Genomic DNA, 15,790 nt, shown 5'->3' on the forward strand with positions numbered 1-15,790 from the left:
GTGTGGACGTGCATGTGTGTGTGTGTGTGTGTGTGTGTGTGTATGTGTGTGTGAGTGTGTGTGTGTGTGTGTGTGTGTGTGCAGGGAGGGAGAGAGGAGATGAGGCTTATAATTGGGCAGATTTGCCTCTGACTGAGATAATACCCCCTGGGGAAGGAAGACAGAGGGACTAAAGAGAGAGGGATGAAGATGTGGAGGAAAAGTGCGGCTGAAAGAATGTGGGGGAGCCAGGAGAATGAAACAGAAAGTAAAATGGGTTGCAGAGAGGTGACAGTGAGGAAGAAATACCATGTAGACTCAGTAAGCATGCATTTAAGAGAAATGAGCGAGAGTGAGGATGAGAGAAGAACATTTGGAGGTTGCTGCACTGCAAAAAGTCAGTGTTCAAAAACAAGGAAAAAAAATAAGAAAATTGGGGTATTTTACTTGAACTAAGTAAAATTATCTGCCAATAGAACAAGAAAATGTGGCCTGTTAAGACTTTCCAAAACAAGTAAAATTAGCTAACCTCAATGAACCCCAAAATACCTTAAAATAAGTATATTCTCACTAATAACAAGTGCACTTTTCTTGATAGAAAAAAAAATATGAGACCTTTTTGTCTCAATATATTGAAAAATATTCTTAAATTAAGTAAAGGCTAGTGCCATTATCTTGACATAAGGATATGCGCTCGGCATTACATTTCTTGAAACCAGCAAATTTATACTACAAACTAATTTATTTTTCTTAATGGAAAGGCTACAAGGCAACCACTTGTTACTCTCGGGGTCTACTATCCAAATCATATTGTCTAATAATGCATTTTCCCATCGTTAACATGACATCATCGCGCCAAGTGCGTGCTCTTTCAGTCAATTAGTGCGCGAGGAATATATGTATATATATATATATATATATATATATATATATATATATATATATATATATATATATATATATATATATATATACATATATATATATATATATATATATATATATATATATATATATATATAAAGCCCGGCCCGCTGACCAATTTTTTTTAATTGTAATTTTGAAGAATTTATCTGAATGTGCATGAAGTACTTCTGTTCAAAATTGTTTGAAATGTCACATGTTAAATGTTTAAATATTAACTGTCAGTTTACTGTACTGTGCCAACTGTACTACTATATGAGTACGTATTTTCTATTATTTCATTGAAAATAAAACAGCTAAGTCCATTTGGCCGTCATCTGTTTTAATTATGAGACACAATTGTGTCAAAGTCATGATTTTTTATTTCATGCTTGAAATAAGAAATTATTACTTTGAAAAAGCAGTGTTATACCTGTGAGTGTTGATAACACAGCTTTGCAACAGTTGATATTCTAGTTTCAAGCACGTTTTACTCAATATTTAGGTCATAAAATCTCAGCAACAAGCTGGAATATCTTACTGAGATCATTTAGGACCAAAACACTTAAAACAAGTAAAACACTCTCACTCAACATAAAATCTGCTCAGTGAGAAGAATTATCTTATCAGACAGAAAATAAGCAAATATCACCCTTATTTGAGATATTTAATCTTACTTAGATTTCAGTTTTTGCAGCATGTGTGTGTGTAGGGGGGGTCGGGGGGGGACCTGCTGGAGGTTGAAGAAGCTTCCAGTATGTATCTTTATTAGTGCAGCATGGATGCATGGATCGTTAGGACGCCGCTAGTTGAGTGGTATAAAAAGCCGTGCAGTTACTGATCAGGGGTGACCTTAAGGTGCAGAGTAGACTGGCTGCCTTTGTAGACATTATCATGCAGAATATGACACATGTTCTTAGCTCTGGACTTGACAAGATGTACTACAGAATGACCATTAATTAAAGAAGTCTTCAGGGGTCTTCTTCTGTTCTTTTATGTTTGATAAAAGTAGAGCCCTGCTAAAAAAAAAATGTTAACCTAAGCATAGGAAAATAGTAGTGGTTATGTTTTTGTTCGGGTAACATATTAATAGGCCATGTCCGTTTGCACGGAGGAAGATGTGGAAATACGGCACTGTATTGTTTTTGTTGCTAGGACAAGCGGAACATTTGTAAAATTAAAAGGTGTAAAAAATAATGGCGAAACATACAAACCCCGTTTCCATATGAGTTGGGAGATTGTGTTAGATGTAAATATAAACGGAATACAATGATTTGCAAATCCTTTTCAACCCATATTCAGTTGAATATGCTACAAAAACAACATATTTGATGTTCAAACTGATAAACATTGTTTTTTTTGCAAATAATCATTAACTTTAGAATTCGATGCCAGCAACATGTGACAAAGAAATTGGGAAAGGTGGCAATAAATACTGATAAAGTTGAGGAATGCTCATCAAACACTTATTTGGAACATCCCACAGGTGAACAGGCAAATTGGGAACAGGTGGGTGCCATGATTGGGTATAAAAGTAGATTCCATGAAATGCTCAGTCATTCACAAACAAGGATGGGGCGAGGGTCACCACTTTGTCAACAAATGCGTGAGCAAATTGTTGAACAGTTTAAGAAAAACATTTCTCAACGAGCTATTGCAAGGAATTTAGGGATTTCACCATCTACGGTCTGTAATATCATCAAAGCGTTCAGAGAATCTGGAGAAATCACTGCACGTAAGCAGCTTCGTTCCCTCAGGCTGTACTGCATCAACAAGCGACATCAGTGTGTAAAGGATATCACCACATGGGCTCAGGAACACTTCAGAAACCCACTGTCAGTAACTACAGTTGGTCGCTACATCTGTAAGTGCAAGTTAAAACTCTCCTATGCAAGGCGAAAACCGTTTATCAACAACACCCAGAAACGCCGTCGGCTTCGCTGGGCCTGAGCTCATCTAAGATGGACTGATACAAAGTGGAAAAGTGTTCTGTGGTCTGACGAGTCCACATTTAAAATTGTTTTTGGAAACTGCGGACGTCGTGTCCTCCGGAACAAAAAGGAAAAGAACCATCCGGATTGTTATAGGCGCAAAGTTGAAAAGCCAGCATCTGTGAAGGTGAAGAGGGTGTCTTAGTGCCCAAGACATGGGTAACTTACACATCTGTGAAGGCGCCATTAATGCTGAAAGGTACATACAGGTTTTGGAGCAACATATGTTGCCATCCAAGCAACGTTACCATGGACGCCCCTGCTTATTTCAGCGAGACAATGCCAAGCCACTTGTTACATCAACGTGGCTTCATAGTAAAAGGGTGCGGGTACTAGACTTGCCTGCCTGTCGTTCAGACCTGTCTCCCATTGAAAATGTGTGGCGCATTATGAAGCCTAAAATACCACAACGGAGACCCCCGGACTGTGGAACAACTTAAGCTGTACATCAAGCAAGAATGGGAAAGAATTCCACCAGAGAAGCTTAAAAGATTTGTCTCCTCAGTTCCCAAACGTTTAATAAGTGTTGTTAAAAGGAAAGGCCATGTAACACAGTGGTGAACATGCCCTTTCCCAACTATTTTGGCACGTCTTGCAGCAATGAAATTCTAAGTTAATTATTATTTGCAAAAAAAAAAATAAGTTTTTGAGTTTGAACATCAAATATCTTGTCTTTGTCGTGCATTCAATTGAATATGAGTTGAAAAGGATTTGCAAATCATTGTATTCCATTTATATTTACATCTAACACAATTTCCCAACTCATATGGAAACGGGGTTTGTATTTGTTGTTGATGGTCCATGCATGTTAGTAAGTAGGCTACATTGTATAACTGCAGAATGGGGGGAAAATACCCACAACAGTTTATGGAACACTTAAAGGCCCTTGTTTGTCACTGTTAATTGGTTCCGGATATGATCGCAATATATTAATTAAAGCAAGCATGAATCACTAATTTTAATTTTAATACCTATGATAAACACCTTAAACCTCTTATTGTTTTGTTTAACACCTTGGGTAGATTTATTTTAAGTTGTCCATACAGAACTCATCACTGTCATTTATACACCCAGCTCAACTGGCTCCATCCTGACAAGCGACGGCTGTACAACTGGTTTTTATTTATTTTCAAGTGTATTTATTTTAATCTACCAGCATATCTGAAATGTTTTCTTGTGCCCTTTACATCATCCTACCCTCTAAGACCCTCTCAATATCCTACATTTACTGTCCCTACTGGGCGTAAAGAGCTGACCCAGAGGTCCTTTTCTTTTAGAGCCCCCTTTTACTGGAATCATCTGCCTGCCTCTTTGAGGTCTGTATCATCCATTGGGCCCTTCAAAATGTCTCTTTTTGTTTATCTTAAAACTGAATGTCACTGTATGTAGTATGTCCTAAGTTGGAATTTAATTTAATAATATATGTATTTTACTGCATGATATGTTATTTTATTGTAAATATTGTAAATTCTGAGAGAGTTGTGTGGGCTGAGAGGTATCTGAGCAAAATTGTCTTTAATGATATTCTGTAATTGTTTGTTGTGTGTCTTGTCCTGTGTTGTAGTGTATTGTGTTCATTTTAATTGTCTTTGGTCCCCCTTGAAAACGAGATGCTGCATCTCAAGGGGTTTGCCATTAATAAATTCAAATTCAAATTATTGATCAAATATTTTCATAACTACAGCACAAACCACTGTTTACTACCGTGCAAATATATTTTTCAACATTATGAGAGCCCTCGAGAACAAAGGTTCTCAAACTGTGGTACGTGTACCGCTAGTGGTACCCAGGCTCCATCTGGTGGTGCGCCAAAGAATCACTTGATTAAAGTACAGTGTTTTATTTTCCTACATACATAACACAGTTTTACTGTTCAACCTGTGTGTAATATGACAGGGGTCAAAAATATACCTGTTAAATAAAAACCTCTACCTTGTTTTTAATAAATACTTCGGCCTACTACATCACTGTATTTTAATGTTGGTCATGCCACCATAATGAGGTGGTAGTTTTCGAGTTTGAGAAGCACTGCTTTAGACATTAAATAACAACCTTAGGTCACCTTTACATTCATTTATAGACTCCGGCACCGCCGCGATCCCGAGAGGGACAAGCAGTAGAAGATGGATCGATGGATGCAAATGCTTCCTATAGCTGAGCTAATCAGTGGCCACAATACTGAACAGAGTAATCTGATTGGTTTGGTCTCATCGAGTGGGCAATACTAATGTAGTATTGACATTTTTAATATATATGGCCATTTTCATGTTTGACAGTACTTAATTCAGTGCAAAAATGGGGTGGAATATTCTTTAAAAAACTAAACAAAAATCAGTGATTTGTTGAAGCCGCAATATTTGGGGAGCAAGGGACGTTTGTATTTGCATTTTGGGTCAGGTAGAAACATTGAGATTCAAATGTCTTCCGTCTTTGTCTTTTAGGGTTTGCAGAGGTGGGTAATGCATAATATTATCACCATAGCTCTTTAAAGGCCTACTGAAACCCACTACTACCGACCACGCAGTCTGATAGTTTATATATCAATGATGAAATCTTAACATTGCAACACATGCCAAAACAGCCGGGTTAGTTTACTAAAGTGCAATTTTAAATTTCGCGCAAAATATCCTGCTGAAAACTTCTCGGTATGATGACGTCTGCGCGTGACGTCACGGATTGTAGAGGACATTTTGGGACAGCATGGTGGCCAGCTATTAAGTCGTCTGTTTTCATCGCAAAATTCCATAGTATTCTGGACATTTGTGTTGGTGAATCTTTTGCAATTTGTTCAATGAACAATGGAGACAGCAAAGAAGAAAGCTGTAGGTGGGAAGCGGTGTATTGCGGCAGGTGTTGTGCTGGATAACGCACCCCCGCCGTAGAATGCACCCCTTGACTGGTGTGCCGGATAACACAGCCGGTGTTTCATTGTTTACATTCCCGGAAGATGACGGTCAAGCTTTACCATTGGCCTGTTCAGAACTGGGACAACAGAGACTCTTACCAGGAGGAGTTTGAGTTGGATACGCAGACACGGTACCGTGAGTACGCATGCAGCTGCGGCTTCCAAACATTTGATCGCTTGCCCGTACGTGCGTGCCGCTATGTGCATGTCACGTACGTAACTTTGGGGACTTTGGGGAAATATATGTGCTGTATGAACTTTGGGGAGATGAACGGTACTTTGGGCTGTGGGATTGAGTGTGTTGTGCAGGTGTTTGAGTTGTATTGGCGGGTTATATGGACGGGAGGGGGGAGGTGTTTGTTATGCGGGATTAATTTGTGGCATATTAAATATAAGCCTGGTTGTGTTGTGGCGTCTTGTGTTTATTTACTGTTTTAGTCATTCCCAGCTGAATATCAGGTCCCACCTGCCTCTCACAGCATCTTCCCTATCTGAATCGCTCCCACTGCCCTCTAGTCCTTCACTCTCACTTTCCTCATCCACAAATTTTTCATCCTCGCTCAAATTAATGGGGAAATCGTCGCTTTCTCGGTCCGAATCACTCTCGCTGCTGGTGGCCATGATTGTAAACATTGTGCAGATGTGAGGAGCTTCACAACCTGTGACGTCACGCTACTCGTCTGCTACTTCCGGTACAGGCAAGGCTTTTTTATCAGCGACCAAAAGTTGCGAACTTTATCGTCGATGTTCTCTACTAAATCCTTTCAGCAAAAATATGGCAATATTGCAAAATGATCTAGTATGACACATAGAATGGACCTGCTATCCCCGTTTAAATAAGAAAATCACATTTCAGTAGGCCTTTAAGGCAAAGGTGGAAAAGATGAAAAGCAGCAAAAAAAAACTACAAACCAAAAGTTGCAAAATTTTGCAATGCATACAATAAATAAATTAAGCAAACAAGCTTTTAATTTTCCTGTGGGAACTCTCCTGAAGGAATCAATAAAGTACCATCTTTCTATATATCTATCTGATACATTTGCACTTGTGTTTATCTTCCCTTTAAGCAGAATAACACTTTACTGTAGTATGATGATATGATCATGCACCATGTTCTTGTAAACTCAGCCTGATGATATACACACGTTATGTAAGGAAGTTTGACAACTTGGTTTCCAGGTTTCTCTCCATCCCCAGCAAAATGATCTCGCTTTATAAATAGTCTATAAAGCATTGTGGAATCACTATTTTTAACTTGGTTTTGCTCCAATCCAAAGTAGGACAAAACAAACGGTTTTTCCTTTTTTTTTTTTATTCTTAACTTATTCTTAGCCCACGAGTGGTGCGTTGTGTGTGCGTGTGTAGAACAGCTGGCATACAGCTGACTTAAAGGAAGCCGTGATAACAGCAACAGAACGTACAGTTTGCTGATAAACTGATGGAAATGGAGTTGGAATACAAAGACCAAAAATGAGTGAAAGACACTGGGCCTCATTCATCAATACGTAACACTCCAGTCTTAAGCACCATAAAGGCATTGGTTGGAGGTTTAACATGTTAATTAGGTCCACACCTGCAAAAAAAGTACTTACGAAGACAGTTTCACACAATTGAGCAGGACTTTTCATCAGAAACATTCTAAAGAGCAGACGAGTAGTAGAATAACAAAAAATACAACAAACAGTTGTTTTCATCAATCATGACACATTTAAATGTAGTATAAGAAAGCATACTGTGCATTGGTAAATGCCACTTTCTTCTTAAAACATGTACACGTGGGACTTAAGAACACATGTGTTCCTTATGAGGCCCATTCTAACTTGCACAGTAAAACAAATGTACAAACCCTGTTTCCATATGAGTTGGGAAATTGTGTTAGATGTAAATATAAACGGAATACAATGATTTGCAAATCCTTTTCAACCCATATTCAATTGAATGCACTACAAAGACAAGATATTTGATGTTCAAACTCATAAACTTTTTTTTTTTTTGCAAATAATAATTAACTTAGAATTTCATGGCTGCAACACGTGCCAAAGTATAGTTGGGAACGGCATGTTCACCACTGTGTTACATCACCTTTTCTTTTAACAACACTCAATAAACGATTGGGAACTGAGGAAACTAATTGTTGAAGCTTTGAAAGTGGAATTCTTTCCCATTCTTGTTTTATGTAGAGCTTCAGTCGTTCAACAGTCCGGGGTCTCCGCTGTCGTATTTTACGCTTCATAATGCGCCACACATTTTCAATGGGAGACAGGTCTGGACTGCAGGCGAGCCAGGAAAGTACCCGCACTCTTTTTTTACAGAGCCACGCTGTTGTAACACATGCTGACTGTGGCTTGGCATTGTCTTGCTGAAATAAGCAGGGGCTTCCATGAAAAAGACGGCGCTTAGATGGCAGCATATGTTGTTCCAAAACCTGTATGTACCTTTCAGCATTAATGGTGCCTTCACAGATGTGTAAGTTACCCATGCCTTGGGCACTAATGCACCCCCATACCATCACAGATGCTGGCTTTTCAACTTTGTGTCGATAACAGACAGTCTGGATGGTTCGCTTTCCCTTTGGTCCGGATGACACGATGTCGAATATTTACAAAAACATTTTGAAATGTGGACTCGTCAGACCACAGAACACTTTTCCACTTTGCATGAGTCCATCTTAGATGATCTCAGGCCCAGAGAAGCCGGCGGCGTTTCTGGATGTTGTTGATAAATGGCTTTCGCTTTACATAGTAGAGCTTTAACTTGCACTTACAGATGTAGCGACCAACTGTATTTAGTGATAGTGGTTTTCTGAGGTTCCTGAGCCCATGTGGTGATATCCTTTAGAGATTGATGTCGGTTTTTGGTACAGTGCCGTCTGAGGGATCGAAGGTCACGGTCATTCAATGTTGGTTTCCGGCCATGCCGCTTACGTGGAGTGTCTTCTCCAGATTCTCTGAACCTTTTGATGATTTTATGGACCGTATCCCTAAATTCCTTGCAATTGCACTTTGAGAAACGTTGTTCTTAAACTGTTTGACTATTTGCTCACGCAGTTGTGGACAAAAGGGTGTACCTCGCCCCATCCTTTCTTGTGGAAGACTGAGCATTTTTTGGGAAGCTGTTTTTATACCCAATCATGGCACCCACCTGTTCCCAATTAGCCTGCACACCTGTGGGATGTTCCAAATAAGTGTTTGATGAGCATTCCTCAACTTTATCAGTATTTATTGCCACCTTTCCCAACTTCTTTGTCACGTGTTGCTGGCATCAAATTCTAAAGTTAATGATTATTTGCCAAAAAAAAATGTTTATCAGTTTGACATCAAATATGTTGTCTTTGTAGCATATTCAACTGAATATGGGTTGAAAATGATTTGCAAATCATTGTATTCCGTTTATATTTACATCTAACACAATTTCCCAACTCATATGGAAACGGGGTTTGTAGTTTTGGATGAATTGTGTAGCTAAGTCATTGTTTTGGAGTGTATTTCATAGAACATTATTTTGGTAATGCTGTCCTTTGGTAATGGCAGACGGTAAGTGGTGGTTTAGGTCTGGTGAGCACAACACAGTGAGTAACAGAAAAGATAATTGTACAGCTGAACAACTTACCTACTAAACAATAAGGCATTTTGGTTTGATTTAATGACAGCAAACCAACTTCACGCATCACACATACAAAATCAGTTAATTTTACTTAAAGGGGTCATATTATGATGTTTCTACATTTAAAACACTTCCTTGTGGTCCACAAAACATGTAACGGTGGTTCTTTGATCAAAATGTAGCATAGATTATGTTTTACGGACCATCTTCAAGCTGCAATCTGACGTCTTTTCAGGATTTGCCTTTTTGTGAATGGTCTCATTTACGTGCCTCCACTTTGACTGTGTTCTCCCCCCGTCAGTTTTTAGCACTTCCATATGGAGTCTACTGACAGATATACAAACCCCAAAACCAGTGAAGTTGGCACGTTGTGTAAATCGTAAATAAAAACAGAATACAATGATTTGCTCATCCTTTTCAACCTATATTCTATTGAATAGACTGCAAAGACAAGACACTTGATGTTCGAACTGAAAAACTATTTTTTTTCAAATATTAGCTGATTTGGAATTTGATGCCTGCAACATGTTTTAAAAAAGCTGGCACAAGTGGCAAAAAAGACTGAGAAAGTTGAGGAACGTTGAAAAAAAGCTCCTGGCACCAAGTTGTCTGCAATGGCCGGATCTACAGTATGGCTCTCCCTCGGCATAAAGACAGAGACAAAAAACACGGAGGTCGCGTAACATTACTTTAGTTGAGGTCTCGTATTTTAACACAAATGTACATCACTACTGACATCCCAGTGTGACATGTCTGCTTTTAGCTGTTTTAAATGAATAAATAAAGCAACAGTTACATTTTAAGGTCGCTCATTCCGCTCCGCGTAGCGTTGACATGAAATTAATATTTTATTGAAAATAATTGTCACCGTTGAGCGTGCAAAGGATCTCGGAATATGAAATGAGGCGAAGCGTACACGGATGCAACCTTTTGGAGAAAAGGACACACTTGTTGGCAAGATTCAAAGGACATTTGGAACTTTTCTGAATTGGGACAGCCTCTGCGCACCGTGATGACGTCAGCACCCCACAAATGCTCACTGCAAAGGATGCAGCCGCCGCATTGAGACACAGTTCATGTGTTCATAAGTAATGACTCTTTTGCACTTTTGTGTTGTCTTTTCTGTCAATTGTTTCTTCCAGTGCTCTTAATTTGTTTTGTTTTTTTCTGTTTTTAGTCTCTAATGATGTGATTTTAAAGTTAAAGTTAAAATCAAAGTACCACTGATAGTCACACACTCATTAGGCGTGGTGAAATAATCCTCTGCATTGGACCCATCCCCTTGTTCTACCCCCTGGGAGGTGAAGCAAGCAGTGAGCAGCAGCGGTGGTCGCGCTCGGGAATCATTTTGGTGACTTAACCCCCAGTTCCAACCCTTTACTACAACTTCTGAGCGCTGTTGCTGGTTGGCAATTGGGAGGCTTACCTGTCCCTGATTGACAATCAGGAGGGTCTATTTGCCACTGTCTCCTTTCTTGTGAGTGATGCTGGTTCATTGTCCAAAGTTTGTGTTGAGCGTTTTCCTTACCTTACCTTGTCTTGCCTAGTTTTTGTCACATTTTTCTCAGTTGTGATCTCCTGCTGTAGCCACGCCAGTGCTGTCTCATTTTTGGTACCTAACAAAATGACCTTCTACTCGCACGTCGCTTACATTCCCTGCTTCCTGGGATCATGCCAACTACAATCATAGGCAACCTTGTGTATAAAGTAAACATAATCGTTTCCTATACGAATGCATCTAATAGCATGCCTGGCTTTGAGAGGAAAAGCTTACGTGTGCTCGGGATGTGAGGACAAATGCCTGTAACAACATGCCAATCTGCTGTGTCATGTTGAATTTATCAAGCAAAAGCATAACTTTGCACTTTAATGCCATTTGTTAGTGTCATAGATGCCCTCTGACATGTTGGGTGGAATGTAGGAGCAGAGCATGTTTTTACCAGGAGTATTACATTTGGGCATATGTTCTCATTCTTAAAACTCCAAAGTGCTGTTTTAATATATATTTTTAGAGATAAATGCTTTAAAATGTAATATCGGAAATTATCGGTATCGTTTTTTTTTTCTTTCATTTTTTATTTTTTTTATTTAATCAACATAAAAAACACAAGATACACTTACAATTAGTGCACCAACCCAAACAACCTTTCTTTCTGTTATTAATATTCTGGTTCCTACATTATATATCAATACAGTTTGCAGGGATACAGTCCGCAAGCACACATGATTGTGCGTGCTGCTGGTCCACTAATAGTACTAACCTTTAACAGTTAATTTTACTCATTTTCATTAATTACTAGTTTCTATGTAACTGTTTTTATATTGTTTTACTTTCTTTTTTATTCAAGAAAATGTTTTTAATTTATTTATCTTATTTTATTTTATTAATTTATAATTTATAATATAATTAAGGTCCTTTTTAAAAAAATTAAGAAGGACCTTATCTTCACCATACCTGGTTGTCCAAATTAGGCATAATAATGTGTTAATTCCACGACTGTATATATCGGTATCGGTTGATATCGGTATCGGTAATTAAAGAGTTGGACAATATCGGAATATCGGATATCGGCAAAAAGCCATTATCGGACATCCCTATATATTTTCTTTGCATAGGAACATTTTAGGTGACTAAAAATTGCCGTTCATTCAAGAACTATGGTATCCAACTAAAAGGTGTAAAAATATTACTGAATATGTTGAATATGATCAGAAATTAAGTATTTTCTGTAATCTCTACGCAAACAACCCAGAAAGTATATATATATATATATATATATATATATATATATATATATATATATATATATATATATATATATATATATATATATATCATAATTTACATCCAATCCTTGATATTTACAGTACTTGTTACAACTCTCAAAGTAAACTTAAATGTATGTCTTTTTTTTAACTCTATGTCTGATAACACACATATTAACTACTTAAAATGTTAATTTGCCCATCTTGGACAACTTCATTTAGTTTTGTGCAAGGTTCTCGAGCCAAAGATAACATATTTGAGATGCAAGACTGAAAGTAAAATAATTAGTTTTTGTATAAAATTAGCAAACACATGAAATATTTATGCTGATAGCAGGTTGACACTAAGCACATCACAGTTATATATGAGAAAAATTAAATGAATTAAAATTATTTTTAATTACATTAAATGAAAGTTACTTTTGGCCTAGATCTGAGTATACAGCCTCTTTTGGCCTATGTGACATGTGAATTATTAAACATTTTCATAGGGGTGAACAGGGACAACTAAAGTGGTAATTTTATTCAAATTGTGGTTGTTTTTAAGAACATAAACTTTAAATAGAGTAAACAAGTATGTCAAAAAGGAAAACAAAATGATTTAAAGGGGAACTGCACTTTTTGGGGATTTTTGCCTATCGTTCACAATCATTGTGAAAGACATGAACACACATCTTTCTTTTTTTTAGGAGGATGTGGCTAATGGGAGTCACTAGCCTTCAAAGCCATGTAAGACAAATTCAAAACCCTCCATCAATGTTTTATTTACACACTGCAAGTTTATATAAAATGTAACAGACACGTTCATAACTATATGTAATATGTTCAATATTTACCGTATTTTAATAATTGTACGCATCATCAGAACTCATTTCCTCTGCACATTGTTGTTCCGTTTCCATGGCGGCGCATTTCCGATTTCCGGCAACAAATGTGTGTTCGTACTTCCGGAAACAAACGCGAGTTTGTTGTAATCATAGCAAACTTGGTAACATACATCAAAAGTCAGGACACAAAGTCACGGGATGGCATCTTTCCACCATCATGGCCCCCGTCTATGGAACAGCTTGCCGGAGGACCTCAGGGCTGCGGAGAACGTTCATGTTTTTAAGAACAGGCTTAAGACCCACCTTTTTGATGTGGCTTTTACCTGATATTAATTATTTTATTGAAATCATTTGTATTTTTCTTTTCATCCTGTTTGTTATGCAAGATTTGATTAGGTTCTATTTATTTATTATTTATTTACTGCATATTCATTTTATTTGTATCTTTTTTTTTTCTATTAATCTCTTTCAATTATCGAATTGAATTATATTTATATAGCGCTTTTCTCTAGTGACTCAAAGCGCTTTTACATAGTGAAACCCAATATCTAAGTTACATTTAAACCAGTGTGGGTGGCATCCTCAAAGTGATATAGAGGCAGAATTGATTGCTCCCATGAGCTGCATTGCTCGCTACTTCGAACGAGAAGATTTTTACATGTTTGAATGCAAAAAAAACAAAACCCTTTGTCTTGTCTCTCATAAGTATTGTGAACGATAGGCAAAATTCCAAAAAAAAGTGCAGTTCCCCTTTAAATCATTCAATTTTTTATTTTTTTTGGTCATACTCGTGTTACTCCTTATTTAAACTATATTTTAAAGGCCTACTGAAACCCACTACTACCGACCACGCAGTCTGATAGTTTATACATCAATGATGAAATCTTAACATTGCAACACATGCCAATACGGCCGGGTTAGCTCACTAAAGTGCAATTTTAAATTTTGCGCAAAATATCCTGCTGAAAACGTCTCGGTATGATGACATCTGCGCGTGACGTCACGGATTGTAGAGGACATTTTGGGACAGCATGGTGGCCAGCTATTAAGTCGTCTGTTTTCATCGCAAAATTCCACAGTATTCTGGACATCTGTGTTGGTGAATCTTTTGCAATTTGTTCAATGAACAATGGAGACAGCAAAGAAGAAAGCTGTAGGTGGGAAGCGGTGTATTGCAGCCGGCATGCAGCAACACAAACACAGCCGGTGTTTCATTGTTTATATTCCTGAAAGATGACAATCAAGCTTTACCATTGGCCTGTGGAGAACTGGGACAACAGAGACTCTTACCAGGAGGACTTTGAGTTGGATACGCAGACGCGGTACCGAGAGTACGCTTCCAAAAATTTGATCGCTTGCCCGTACGTGCGTGCCGCTATGTGCATGTCACGTACGTAACTTTGGGGACTTTGGGGAAATATATGTGCTGTATGAACTTTGGGGAGGTGAACGGTACTTTGGGCTGTGGGATTGAGTGTGTTGTGCAGGTGTTTGAGTTGTATTGGCGGGTTATATGGACGGGAGGGGGCAGGTGTTTGTTATGCGGGATTCATTTGTGGCATATTAAATATAAGCCTGGTTGTGTTGTGGCTAATAGAGTATATATGTGTCTTGTGTTTATTTACTGTTTTAGTCATTCCCAGCTGAATATCAGGTCCCACCCGCCTCTCACAGCATCTTCCCTATCTGAATCGCTCCCACTGCCCTCTAGCCCTTCACTCTCACTTTCCTCATCCACAAATCTTTCATCCTCGCTCAAATTAATGGGGAAATCGTCACTTTCTCGGTCCGAATCGCTCTCGCTGCTGGTGGCCATGATTGTAAACAATGTGCAGATGTGAGTCACGCTACTCGTCTGCTACTTCCGGTACAGGCAAGGCTTTTTTATCAGCGACCAAAAGTTGCGAACTTTATCGTCGATGTTCTCTACTAAATCCTTTCAGCAAATATATGTCAATATCGTGAAATGATCAAGTATGACACATAGAATGGACCTGCTATCCCCGTTTAAATAAGAAAATCGCATTTCAGTAGGCCTTTAAGTTTATGTTCTTTAAAACAACCACACATTGTATTTCATGGTCAAATCAAGTTTTAGGACGCAAGAACAGGCAGCCAGTGTACAAGGTAGTCATTATTAATCTTATAAATTGCATTCGTTAAAAAGGCAGTCAGATTAATGTTCACTTTGCCTTATAAAATAGAACAATCACAATTAATTTGAACATGAATTTATATATTTTATTACCTGGGAACGCAAATGGCACCAATTGGGTGGAATGGCTAATACACAAGCATCAGCCTTAAAAACATTCATTGTTATCAACTAAAAGTTAGAATTACATGTATCAGGCTCAGGTATACTGGGACATTTTCTCCTCACTGCAAACATATAAGTAGGGATTTAATTTGGCAGATGTTTAATTTGCAGTCTGTTGGTTTTATTGACGCTTTCCCCTCGCTCATGAAAGCCATCTCCCTGCACACCCACAAACAGGCCTGACTGCGGTTGTCGTGAGCGCCCTCTCAGACGCTGCAGTGATGCACTTGGATGGAGAAGCTGCCGGGCCCAATGTCAGCCATCTTGTTTTGCCAGCCCTGCTGGAAGTCCTCCACAACATCTTGGATCAGACGGCAAATGCTGTGCGCTCAGCACTGCAGGTACGACCACACATTGCAGCAAATGTGATCTTTTAAAGCCTCGGCACTGGCTTATATTTATAAATGACTGGGGACCATGCTATGTTGTTCTGCTGTGTCATGCTACATTGGGCTTTTATTATAGGGATTGATTCACCTCCATAATGCCACGCACA

General features: G+C 38.4%; 1 protein-coding gene across 1 annotated transcript in view; it reads left to right on the top strand.

The window, feature by feature from the left end:
* The window catches only part of ulk4 (unc-51 like kinase 4), a 202,205-nt gene that overhangs the window by 182,846 nt on the left and 3,569 nt on the right, over positions 1 to 15,790 (top strand). The window contains 1 exon segment of the mRNA XM_072912929.1: positions 15,472 to 15,635. Within this exon segment, the coding sequence (XP_072769030.1) occupies positions 15,472 to 15,635 (164 nt within the window).

The sequence above is a fragment of the Nerophis lumbriciformis genome, linkage group LG04 (assembly GCF_033978685.3).
Source record: "Nerophis lumbriciformis linkage group LG04, RoL_Nlum_v2.1, whole genome shotgun sequence".
Taxonomy (NCBI): domain Eukaryota; kingdom Metazoa; phylum Chordata; class Actinopteri; order Syngnathiformes; family Syngnathidae; genus Nerophis; species Nerophis lumbriciformis.